The sequence below is a fragment of the Bufo gargarizans genome, chromosome 3, assembly GCF_014858855.1.
Source record: "Bufo gargarizans isolate SCDJY-AF-19 chromosome 3, ASM1485885v1, whole genome shotgun sequence".
NCBI classification, from domain to species: Eukaryota; Metazoa; Chordata; class Amphibia; order Anura; family Bufonidae; genus Bufo; species Bufo gargarizans.
This window is the reverse complement of record NC_058082.1, coordinates 140,736,260-140,749,402: the sequence shown is the minus strand read 5'-3', so window position 1 is coordinate 140,749,402 and position 13,143 is coordinate 140,736,260. Positions and strand designations below refer to the sequence as shown.

Sequence of the window (13,143 nt, the reverse complement as noted above, 5' to 3'; positions counted from 1 at the left end):
GTGTCATCCACATAGCCTCCATAAGTGTGTCATCCACATAGCCTCCATAAGTGTGTCATCCACATAGCCTCCATAAGTGTGTCATCCACATAGCCTCCATAAGTGTGTCATCCACATACGTTTATGGATTCCTCAGACAAATACCATACAGTAGCATTCGTTCACCATAGAGTTCCATTGTAAAAAAATAAATAAAAATAAACTCATACATTAATGTGTACGTTTCTTTACTGGAGCATGGAAAAGCGTAGTGGTGTTCTCTGTATCCATTTTTTCCCAACGTATACGTCAAATGGGTATCAAGACGGGCACATCCAGTTTGTGGATGCGGACCCCAATCTGCAAGATATAAGACATGTACATTTTTTGGGCGGTGCAGACACACAGAGTGAAATCCCACAGAACCGCTTGGTAGTGGTTCCATGGGCTTCCGATACGTGCCTCTGCTCCGTATCTTGAGGATTGCGGACCCTTTCAAATCAATGGGTCCACATGCGTGATACCTTGTGCACATGGACGGTGTCTGTATATTGCTGCTGTTTGCGATCCGCAATATGGGCACAGGGCACCCATGCTTATGTGCATGAGCTTTTACTTTTAACTCGGGGATGGCACATGGCTGAAATGGGCATGTCTTGCACTATGTTATGCCACGCTCAGTAGATGATGTGTCCTCAGTAGATGATGTCTAAACTGCACCTTCTTAGTCCAGTCACCCTCTATCCTGTGGTTGTAGCTCCATTCTTGTCTGCTTTGTGGCGCTCTAGTGTGCGACTTCATGTTGTATCGTTCATGTAGGGTTCTTCTTGGTGCATCTGGCACATTTCCCTGACATGTTTAGTGTAATGTGATAAGCACAGTGTTAATGGATGTGTTACAACCAGCACTACATCTGCAGCCGCACACATAATTATACAACACAGTTATCTTGCATTTCACATTACACAGAGTAACTTGCAAGATTTGCCGCATTTTAAGAAGGTTTTAATAAATCATTTTGTCATTTACACATTTCTCTCAAGCACCAAGAACAATGGGAATAGTACTGCAATTGCTAATTAACTTTAAAAGTTGATTATGAGATATTGTCTGTGATTAAGCACCCTCGAGGCTGAAAAATATCCTTTTTTTCATTTAATAAAGACAGCATGCTTAGGGCAAATTTGTATATTAAGCTAGAAGCCATTATGCTGCTGCAGATATTGAGCGTGCCTATTGTTTTTCAGGGGATACATTTAAACTGATTAATTTATCCCTTCATCATTATAAGCAGGTATATACCTGAGCCGAGTTTCCTCATCGTATTGTTTCCCAGCACCTAAGATAAAGTATTTTCTAGAGATGAGGGGAAGGAAGTGGCATTACCTGGCTGTGCGCTAGCTCCCCATGTAGCCTTAGTGGCATTACCTTGCTGTGCGCTAGCTCCCCATGTAGCCTTATCTGGGGGTTATTTAATGAAACTACAGATTGCTAGTGAGCTGAGCTGGGGGGTTTCCTTTAACTAGCAAGATAGCAGCTATCATCTCAATAGCAGCCATGTTTTATCTTGGGGCAGTCACGCCCAGACTCCTCCAGCAGCAGCTTATTCCCAAAAAAAAAAAAGGATTGGGCAGCTGAAAGCCAACATGCATAATCATTATCTCCTCTGACATCTGCCATCAAGAGAAGAGTTGGGAGGGTTTCATACACATTAGATGGTTGGCCAGTGCTGCTTATATTGGTGGGTATGGCGGGCAAATTCCAGCCCCCCCCTCCCCCCACAATCTTCTTTCAGTCGGCCCCTTTGTTCTGCTGCTTTGCACCCTGCTCTGTTTTTGCACCTAATATGGCCAGTAAAGGTACCAGGAAGAGATGGTCTCTGCTCTCCTCAGTGGGCTCGTTCTTCTCCTGTGCTGTGAAGAGGTCCACAGCAATTGGATAGCATGTTCTTCTCCCAGTATATGATGCTATCCAGTCTCTGCAGACCAGTTCACAGCCAGAAAGAAGACGTGCTATGCTCAGGAGGTTTACCAAATCTCGTGAGAACACTTTCTGTAATCAAGTTACATAGTTGTTAGGTTGGAAAAAGAGAAAAGTCCATGAAGTCCAACCTGTAATTCTGCTATATTGATCCACGGAACAAATCCCTGGATCAATGTAAATCTTCCTTTCCAAAAAGGGGTTGTGCCAAAGGGAAAGATTTCTATACATTGAGACTTATTAAAATGTTATTTTGAATTAAAAAGTCATCTGAAACTTATGAAGCCATCTACTGTATTTGCTGTGACAATCTCCGCAGGCTATTCCAGAGATTCACACCCTTACAGTAAAGTATGCTTGTTGGCTCTTATGACTGGCGTGGGGAGTGGTCCCTTGTTTTTTAAGAGGGTTTAACACAGCATAGCTTCCATTGATATGTTTTGTATGGTCGGTTTATATATTTGTATAGGTTAATAGTGTCCCCCTTAGAGCTCCAGCAGATTGGACACGCCTCCTGAGCTGTGATATGGAGAGAGCTCCAGCAGATTGGACACGCCGCCTGAGCTGTGATAGGGAGAGACTGGACACGCCTCCTGAGCTGTGATAGGGTGAGAGCTCCAGCAGAATGGACACGCCTCCTGAGCTGTGATAGGGAGAGAGCTCCAGCAGATTGGACACGCCGCCTGAGCTGTGATAGGGAGAGAGCTCCAGCAGAATGGACACGCCACCTGAGCTGTGATAGGGAGAGAGCTCCAGCAGACTGGACACGCCTCCTGAGCTGTGATAGGGTGAGAGCTCCAGCAGAATGGACTCGCCTCCTGAGCTGTGATTGGGAGAGAGCTCCAGCAGATTGGACACGCCGCCTGATCTGCAGCAGTAAAGACACTCCCCCTGAGCTCTTAGCATAATATAAATCAAGCAGAGCAATGAATGCAGAGATCTCTGGATCCATGTGAGGTACAGGGCTGGTTCTAGCTGTTTTAGAAAGGGATTGTCATGTACTATATGAGCTCTGATTTTCATTTTATACATTAGTCAGGCGATAACCCCTTTAAATAGAAAGTGCATCAAACATGGTGTATTGTATGATCCCTCTCAGTCCCTTAGTAGTCCTGAAAAATCATGCTAGCCTAGGGAGCAGGTAAGCCACGTCCCCTGTTTCACAAATGTCAGTGAGCTCAGTATTTGAATAATTAGCTTGTACATAATCTTGTATGAACCATGCACCATAATTGATACATGACGTGTATGTTCAGGCAGAGTAAGGCTCTGTTCACATCTGTGTCTGACCCCATGTTGCAGATTATTTTTGTATTTGCATGCAGTACTATATCCCCTGTTGAAACACACAATTCAGCATGAGCCATCAGACCCCATTATAAGTCAGAGGGGTCGTGAGATTGTTCCGACAGTGCAGAGTGACATTTGCTATAAAAGAAACCGACAACCCCTCTACTAGTCGCACAGCATGGGTGCATCAGACATGACGGTCTCAGTGAATGTACGGGAAGGGTGTGAATTCGGGCTGGTTCTGGTAGGATGGCGAGCATTAATAATTCATGTGTGATCTGGACTGGTTGCATTAAATTAGCCCGTGTTCTTGGCGGGCTGCAGGCGGGAGCTCAAAGCTGTGCGAGCATCGGACTTCTAATAAGTGGATTAATTTTCTGCTACACATTGTAATAAGAATATTTACTGCTTGCAAAGAGCTTCTGCATTTATCTATACTCAATGTAAGTTGTGTAAAGCTGTTTGCAGATATGATAATCAATACGGTCTGCTTTAATCCGTCGCTGTCTTTGGCTGGCATGTTCTTCACGGCGCCATAAATTGGGTAGTTCCTGGCACTCCGTTGTGTTCTGAAAAGCATGACTCTGAGCTAACAGCAGAGACTGAAGATTGCGGTTGGCTTTCAAGGTGACAACTGTAGAGCTATAATACCTGTGGGAGTTATTTCCGTCTGGTTGCCAGCAGCGCCAGTTTTCTCCTATTTTGCTTTCTTCCATTGCATTTCCTTTATAGTGCAATTCATTACAGTGAGAGGAGCGATTCCGTTGAAAAGCTTTGACAGTAAGGCCTTAAGAAAACACATGAAAAATACATAGAGATGACTGCAGTGCAAAAGGGCAATTTTTTAACTTCAGTTCTGCTTAACGGTTCTCAGGCACATCGCAGGGTATTATGTTGCTGGAAATTCTGGCTGCGGATAATGTGTTTAGCCTGATTTAATTTTACACAGTATTGGTTCCATGAATTCTGAAAAGGCCTGATGTGCTTCGTTCAGTGGGATCCAGGCCTGCCAACACCGCGATATGCCTTTTACTATGTTAGTACATGGAAAAATCTATATTTTATGACTGGTGCTGATAAGATGCTATTTAGGTGTATTGATCGCGTCGTCTTTTGCATGATTATATGACAATATGTATTGTACTGCATCTAAGAGCCTCTAATGAATCTATTATTTAGGCACTCTCTCTGTCTCATCTTATTTCTAAACGGACCCAGCGCCGAAGCCTTGTTCATGTAATGACCTCTTTACCATTGAAACATAATGAAAACTGGAAATAAGAGATTTTAATTTTCTCTCCCGGTTTGTCTGCTGTAGGTGGCTTGTATGCAGCTCATCAATGCACTTGTTACATCGCCTGATGATCTGGACTTCAGACTTCACATCAGAAATGAATTTATGCGCTGCGGATTGAAGGCGATATTGCCAGTAAGTGCCCTGTAGCCACTGTTTTTACATTAATATTTAAATTTCCGGACACCCGAGTGGAAAACTTATTTCATATGCTTCTCTGTTCAGAATAATGTAATCTCGTTTGCAGAGACGAGATGTGCTTCAAATAACCCCAGTCTTATTACTGAATATGCAGCATGCTAAGCCAGCCACAGTAGATCTGCTGGCGTGTGTGTGTCTCCTGTTGAAACACCCATTTAATGCACAAATCCTTGCTTTAATAGAATTCTGGGGGCGCAGTTCCATGCGCTGCGTCTACTGCATGGTGGATACCACTAATTGCTGTGCTGCACCCGGACTTGCTACTGACAACATAGATGCGGTCCACCTGTGGCCGGAGGTTGTCCGTATCCGCGGTTCAAGCTGCACGTGCAGAGGGACCCCTCCAGGCATTAATAATAATCCTGGGGCAGATTAAAGGGTGACTTAAACTTTGATGATAAAATAATTGCAGAGCTGCTCAGAAGACTCTGCTCCTTAGGCTTTCATCAGCTCTGCTAGGCTTTTTAAGAACTTTCTATGGATCTGTACTCCACACACTCAAAGCCGAGCAGAGTAGGGAACCTAGTCATTTAAAAGCAACGGCTGAACCACTTAGGCCAAGTTCGCATTACTCCTCAGCTTTCCATTCTTCTGATCAGAAGAACAGAAAAAATAAATAAAATAATCCCTTATTTTAAGCATTAGTTCTGATCATTTTCCATCAGTTTGTGTCAATTCCGTCACAGATCAGTTATTTTTGATAGGAAAAAAAGTACTTTTTCAGGGATTTTTCTACCGTCAAAAATAACTGATATCTGACGGAAGTGACACAAACTGATCATAACTGATGCTTAAAATAATGGATCTTTTTTATTCTTTTTTTGTCCTTCTGACGGATCAAAAGAACAGAAGGTTAGACAGTGATGAGAAACCGACCTTACAAGGTTCATCTGCAGAGCATCGTATATTTGTCTTTGTTAAACTGTACAAACCCATTTGACATCCTGTGTGAAAGAGGTTTCTAAATTGGAGGAGAATGTTTTTGGAGACAAGTAGGGTAGATTTAGGCCTGTTTTACACAAGCGTGTCCTGTGCGGAAATCGTGCTCTGTGTGATTCTCTGTTATGGACACTGCTATTTTCTCAGGAGTGCTCAGCATTATACTGACTTATAATGCTGTGTGTCCTGCATGACCTGTATCTACTGAATTATACTGACAGTATGCTATCAAAATAATTCTGTAGAAGTAAGGTCTTGGACCTAAACAGGTCTTGTTGTCCATAGCACAGCTTTCATTTCCCCAGAGCATCTCAAAGAGGTTTTCCAGGTTTACTAAGGTTTTTAAAAGATATGCTCATGTAGTTGCTTACCTCATGTATGTCTTCCCTGTGCTTTTTATCAATTACTCTGGTCTGTTTGTATCCTGTATGTAGCACTTCGCGTTGCTGAATCCAACCAAACCCATGATGCATTTCTCTGCCACAGCTCCAGCACCTCCCCTAACAACGCCCAGCTAGTTTATAGCTCCTCCCACTCAGCTAGTTACATGGACGCTCTCCTATCACTGCCACTGTTGCTGCTTTGACACATCCATGGACATAGCATCGCAAGATACAGGAAAAAGCTTCATGGTCATGTGACCACAGCCTTGAAGGGAATAGAAGCAATAAGGCTAAAATAAATATTACTAACGTACAGCTACCTTCATAAATCAGTAATGTAAAGTATGCTCATGCAGACTGGAAAAACCCCTTTAAGAGATGAAAGCGAAGTTCTTATTGGTTACTATAGGCAGCAAGGCCAGGTTTACTTTTCGACAGCTTTGATAATCCACCCCCCGTCTTTCTATGATGAATGGCTTACCTGTCCCTCTACCTGTATGTATAAGGCTTTGTCTCTCCTCTTGTTTCAAGCAATTAAAGAATGTCCGCAATGATGCGTTGGACATCCAGCTGAGAGTGTTTGATGAGCACAAAGAAGAAGATATGATTGAGTTCTCTCACCGCCTTGACGATGTCCGATTGGAAATGGAATATCCTGTCTTATAATGCCAGCACTTTGTTATAAACCTGTGAGATGTATTACTTTATTATACAGTTGCAAGAAAAACCCTTTGGAATGATATGGATTTCTGCACAAATTGGTCATAAAATGTGATCTGATCTTCATCTAAGTCACAACATTAGACAATCACAGTCTGCTTAAACTAATAACACAAAGAATTAAATGTTACCATGTTTTTATTGAACACACCATGTAAACATTCACAGTGCAGGTGGAAAAAGTATGTGAACCCTTGGATTTAATAACTGGTTGAACCTCCTTTGGCAGCAATAACTTCAACCAAACGTTTCCTGTAGTTGCCGATCAGACGTGCACAATGGTCAGGAGGAATTCTTGACCATTCCTCTTTACATTCCTTTTTTTTTTTTTCAGCTGCTGTATATTGTGCAGCATGTACAGAGAATGTGATTGCTCACGGTCTCTTTGGGGGTTCACAATCAAAATTCCAAATGAACCTATGTGTAGGTTTGGGGGGAACTGTAGTACCCAGAGAGAACTCCCTAGACACGGGAACCAGGCAAACTGCATGCTGATGTTGTCTTATATCAGATATAGCAATGGGAAACTGGCTTGTAATAAAGATCTACCAGCCAGAGGATATTGAGAAGAATCACAAGCTTGTCATCTGTTAGCATTCACATGGGAGCATCGTTAGAAGCGTTTTCTGGCTTCTTAAAACTAACGACGTGTCGTTAGGATAGGTTATCTATATTGGTTTGGTGGTGGTCTGTCTTCATTATTACTTTACTTTTAGTAGCGACTGTGCCTGCTATTACAGTTTCCTCCCATTCAAGTGTATAGCATAGCCACTTCAGTAAGCACGGAGCTGTGAGGTGCAGAACGGTATAAACAATGATGGGGGCACCGTGTCAGCTGTACAGGAGGTGTTGCTCAGAGTTGGACCTCCACAACCTAATATTGATGGCCCACCTTAAAGTGGTACTGTACTTTGAACGTATGTAGGGGCTATCAAAAGTGCTGAGACCCCCACTGATCTCTAAAACGACAGGAGAGAAGAGTGCAAACATTGCATGCTCTCTCCTCACTGTGTAAAATGGGCCCATAGATGTGATATGCCTCTCCTCTCCCCTCATTCTAGAAATCAGTGGGGGTCTCAGCACTCAGATCTCCACCAATCTAAACTTTCGATATGTCCCTGCAGCATATGAAAAGTTTGTTCAAAGTACAGTACCAGTTTAGGCAAGGACTACACAGGAGACACCTTTCGCAGCCAGGATCACTAAGTAGCGGTGATCCCGTAGAAATTAATGGGATGCCGACGCAACAAGGCTGGATTTCTTGTGACTGCTGCGGCGTTCCCATTCATTTCTATAGGATCACCGCTGCTCAGCGATCCTGGCTGCGACCAGTGTCGCCATGTAACCTTTGCCTTAGTAATAGGCAATCAGTTTTAAAGAACCGGCGACACCTTTTAGTATATAGCCAGTGTGGTACTGAGTATCGTACTTATAACGCATGGGCTGCCCCTTAAACGGTTTGTCTGGTTTCCAATATTGATGATCTATCCTCAGAATAGGTCGTCTTACGAGTGCTACCTTCTCTTCACTGTTTACCTGCCCGCCATTGTCATTTGCATTATTACAACTCTTCTGTCCCTATTCACTTTGGATTCAATGGGAAGGAGTAGACATAGTGTAACTACAATTGCTCCTTCCCATTCAAGTGAATGGGACCCCTGCTGATCTGATATTGATGACCTATCCTGAGACTATATCGTCAATATTGGAAACTGGACAACCCCTTTATGGGGGGGGGGGGGGGGTCAAGACACATACCGTCAAACATATGGCTCATTGAGACTATTTGATCACATACAGTATCTATCTGATGGGTCTGTGCGTCATAAGTCTACTGTAAGATCCTCATCAACCTTCTCTTGATCATTATTCCATTACATGTATATGTGTGTGAAGCCTGCCTATGATGTATTCACAGTGAGCCTGGAGGGATCGGCTGTGAAGGATTTAGAATAACCTTTGTCACTCACCGATGGACGTGTGCGACTAGTACAACGGGCAAAATTATTAAAAAACAATTTTAATATTGGGAAATGGTCATATGCAGTTGCTGTAATGGTATATGACATTTTCATTCCTTGCATATAAATGTAATTATATCCCAGAGTCTGTCAGTGTTATTACCTTAACATTGTAACTGATGCCAGCGATGTTTTCAGCGCGCTGTGGAATTCGGTCAAAAACTCGTATTCTGAGGGATATTTTCTTTCCATTCTTCAACATCTTCTAATAATCCGCAATGACTGTTTTGCAAGGTGAGGACAGACCCTTTCATGTGTTACCCTGTTTTATGTTTATTGTGCATTGTTTTATATGTAAATTTCTTCTGGTATTAGACTGAAGCTAGTATGCAGGACCTAAGAGTTGTTGGTGACAAAGGGCTTGTCCCGTTGTGTTTTTATGTCATGTACTGCCTGTTCAGGCCCTGCCGTAGGTGCACTAGCAGGAGTCATATTGATTTTGTTTTGCAGCAAAATGATGTGGTTTTTGTGGGTGTGAAGGAGAGATGGACTCTGGACCCCTATTTTTGCAATAAGAGGGGGACAAGTATCACTTTCAAACATGTTAGGCTAGTTTCATACCAATGGCAGGGGTCTTCGGCAGGCTGTTCCGACGTCCTGCCGCTAGTTCACATGTGCCCCCGGACTGCCGCTCAGTCCCCATTGACTATAGTGGGGGCGGAGTTCAGGCGCCAGACTTTTCACACTAGCGTTTTTCTTTTTCCGGTATTGAGTTCTGTCACAGGGGCTCAATACCGCCAAAAAAAAAAAAAAAAAAAAAAAAAGATCAGTTTTATCCTAATGCATTCTGAATGGAGAGCATTCCGTTCTGGATGCATCAGTTCAGTCCCTCTTAGTTTTTTTGGCCAGAGAAACTACCGTATCATGCATTTTTCTCTCCGGCCCAAAATCCTAAACACATGCCGGATCCGGAATTAATTTCCATTGAAATGTATTAGTGCCACATTGACAGAGCCATTCTTCCGGTCCGCGCATGCGCATACCTTTTAAATCTGTAAAAAATAAATACCGGGTCCGTTTTTACGGATGACATCGGAGAGACGGATCCGGTATTTCAATGCATTTGTCAGACAGATCCGTCTGACAAATGCCATCCGTTTTGCGTCCAGATTGCCGGAATCCTCTGCCGCAAGTGTGAAAGTACCCCAAGTTCGGCTGCCTCTCAGCGTGCGCTGCTGTGCTGCCGACGGAACTCCACCCCTGCCCCTATTATAGTCAATGGGGACAGAGCAGCAGTCCTGCCGGACTCCCCTGAAAGTACCCTTATCCTATTGTGGGGGTGTTTTGTAAACATTTCTGTAATATGTTCACTGACGTGCATCTCCAGACTGTGGATACTGACACAATTTTGATACTGATGACCTATCCTCAGGATAAGTTTTCAGAATCTAGTCGGTGGTGGTCCGACTGCCATCATCTAGAAAAACCATATAAATGTAATATCACGGTATTTATACTGACCCAGAGATTATAGGTAACAGTTCAGTTTTTCCACATAGGGAGAGCTGTAAAAACAAAACCAATAAAACTGTAGCAGAATTGCATTTTTTTCCTTCCAATTCCACCCAATTTGGATTTTTTTTCCCCCATCTTCCCACTACATCCTATGCAATATTAAATGGTGCCATTAGAAAGTACTGCTTGCCCCCAAAAAGCAACCCTGCTATGTTTATGTGAAACAAAAAAAAAAAAAAAAAAGTTATGGCTCCGGAAAGGCAGGTCAGGAAAGGGTTAATATAGTTTGCTCCTGCATTAAGGTTTGGTGGGGGCACTACATATTTCTCTATTCATGGACAAGGGCATCCCTTTAGTATAAGCCGCCGCGCAGGGTTTATTCATCCACCCACCACCTGTTTATTTGCGGATATTTCATGCATTAGGAGAACGTGATTGCAATAAAATGTGACACAAGAGCCGCTATTATGGGAAATTATTTGGATTACTTCTAGATAAATATAATCGGCGGTCGTAAAGCCATACTCCTCTCGAATGGTCTGTTTTTCTTCTTCAGTCACTTAATTTGAAGTTCATTGGTTATGTCAATGTAATAAATAGATTTAATCCCACTCTTATAAATATTTGTCATTAAGACGCGATTCGCGCCTGTTTTTCTGTTATCGCTAATAATCGACACGTGGGATTGGACATGTTTTCCATATTTGCTTTTCATTACTCCTGCTTTTGCATGGAACGGTTTGCATAATTAGTTTAGCTGCTATAATGCATGCACGAGTAGATAATGCGGGAATAAGAGCTCCAATCGTGGAATAAAGATAAAGCAATTCCCTTCACGACAGCAGATAAATAATGCGCTAATAAGAGCGGCTTACAGTAATACATAGGTTTTTAGTGCACATGTACCGGGCTCTCGGCACCTGCGACCTCCTCACTTCTGACAATCTGACAACTTTCCATTTGTGCAGTTTAGAGGGATCTTTATGAGGATTAATTGCACTGTGTTTGCAGCATGCAGATTTTTCTGATCATAAGAGGTGGGAGAATGGCGTGTTGTGGAATAAAAATGTAATAATGCAGCGCTGTGTCGGATTATCCACTTCTTATCCGGATGATTTATTCCTGCCGTGTCCCCTGTGAGGATGAGCCGCACCATTTTTAGTAATTTGAAGTAATGATTGATTCCTCTGTACCACTCTCTTTCTGTCCATGTGCCGATAGAATAGGTAACCGCTCCCAACAGTAGTTTTTAGGAAGTGTTTCACCTCGATAAAGGATTTTACATAGTGGTTCTCTCTTCCATACTCCATAGGGGCTGGTGTTAAAAATACTGGAACCATTAGCTTTTGTACTATCTTTAATGTATATTATTCTTCCATATTAATATACCTTTCCTTACTTACACATTGAGTTGTCCCATTTGGAGGAGAGGGGTCCCAGTTCTTCTAAGATTGCGTTCCATTGATTATCTATGTGACAGAGAAACCTCCCCGAAGAAAGAAAAGAAGTGACCACACCTCTGTCACCAGTCACTTCAGATTGACATGTGTGGTACCAAAAATCATTACTGTAGAACGAGAGGGTGCATATTTATAAGTGAAAGTATGCCATCTCAGGGTAACATGGCCAACTAGAATATATACATATCTAACTTTTTTTGAATTGGTGACAGGACCTTTTATAACACACCCGTTTTTGTGGCTAAACTTGCTTTCACTTTCAGTTGCTATCACTCCTGATTTCTAACAGCTATATCTCCTAAAGTTGAGGAGATAATGCTGTGATTCTGGCCATCTTTCAAACAAGACCAGAGCCATATTTCCACCGGCTATCAATGCCAAGATTGGGAGTGTTAAAGCAGCCCACTCCACCTTACCATGCTGCCCGAGCTCTGGCTTTTCTCAAACCCAGAGTGGAGCTCAGGCAAAACTGTTAAGTGGGATATTAGAGTGGTAGTTGACCACTTCTCCGTTTTCCACATACAGTAGCCAGGAGAATTTCAGAACAAACACGGCTGACCTTCCATGAGAAATACTGTACATTGTTATTGGATCTGAAGATTGAAGGGCAAACAAAACATTTTATATTATTTCTTTTAGATACAATTAATGTAAAGTGCTTGATGGTGAGATTTTCTCATCAGGCACCGATATTTTGTTTACCTGCCCCCCCCCCCCCCTTTCCCTTTTCTCTTCTTTATATTCTATTTTAACTGTACTTTTCTTCTTTCCTTTAAGGCCACAGTATTTCAAAATAATAGAAGAGTGCGTATCCCAGATAGTGCTGCATCGTAGCGGTGTCGACCCTGATTTCTCTTACAGGAAAAGATTAGATGTGGATTTCGGTTACTTGCTTGGTAAGTGTTACCATCAATTGCTCAGCTGGAATATTGAAACGCTGACAGCTGCCGCCCTGTGTATTATATTTCTAACTTGAGCCTTGTCTATTTCTTATTTTTTTTTAGATGTTTGTATTGACAAAGCCAAGACAGAAGAATATGAAGAAAGATACCTGGAGATGACAAAAAAAGTATGTAGGATTTTACAGATATTGGTGAAGGGTAGAAAGTGGGGAGGGCCTTGCCCTGCACTCCACAATTACATACACATAATATGGGATGTGTGATGCATGCTTACTCCAAGATATTGGCTTATATAATAGTTGTGTTGCCAGTAGCAACTAGAATATAGCGCACAACCTGAAAATTATGTACATCTAGAAAGCTGCCACCTGAGCGATTGCCATGCAAATCCTGCTTTTCTTAGCACTACAGAGAAACATGTTCCTATTGTAATGCTGCTGTAATGCACAAGCGGTCCAAAACAGATCAGTTTGCATTCTAATGCATTCTGAATGGAAAAAGATCAGTTCAGTCTCCATT

At 42.5% G+C, this 13,143-nt stretch overlaps 1 protein-coding gene across 4 annotated transcripts in view; it reads left to right on the top strand.

The window, feature by feature from the left end:
* DIAPH3 (diaphanous related formin 3) overlaps nucleotides 1-13,143 on the top strand; it is a 682,618-nt gene that overhangs the window by 276,656 nt on the left and 392,819 nt on the right. For all 4 annotated transcript variants that reach the window (XM_044286187.1, XM_044286189.1, XM_044286188.1 and 1 more), the window contains 5 exons: nucleotides 4,568-4,678; nucleotides 6,598-6,716; nucleotides 8,925-9,041; nucleotides 12,500-12,618; nucleotides 12,727-12,791. In XM_044286187.1, the coding sequence (XP_044142122.1) occupies nucleotides 4,568-4,678; nucleotides 6,598-6,716; nucleotides 8,925-9,041; nucleotides 12,500-12,618; nucleotides 12,727-12,791 (531 nt within the window). The remainder of the gene's footprint in view (nucleotides 1-4,567; nucleotides 4,679-6,597; nucleotides 6,717-8,924; nucleotides 9,042-12,499; nucleotides 12,619-12,726; nucleotides 12,792-13,143) is intronic.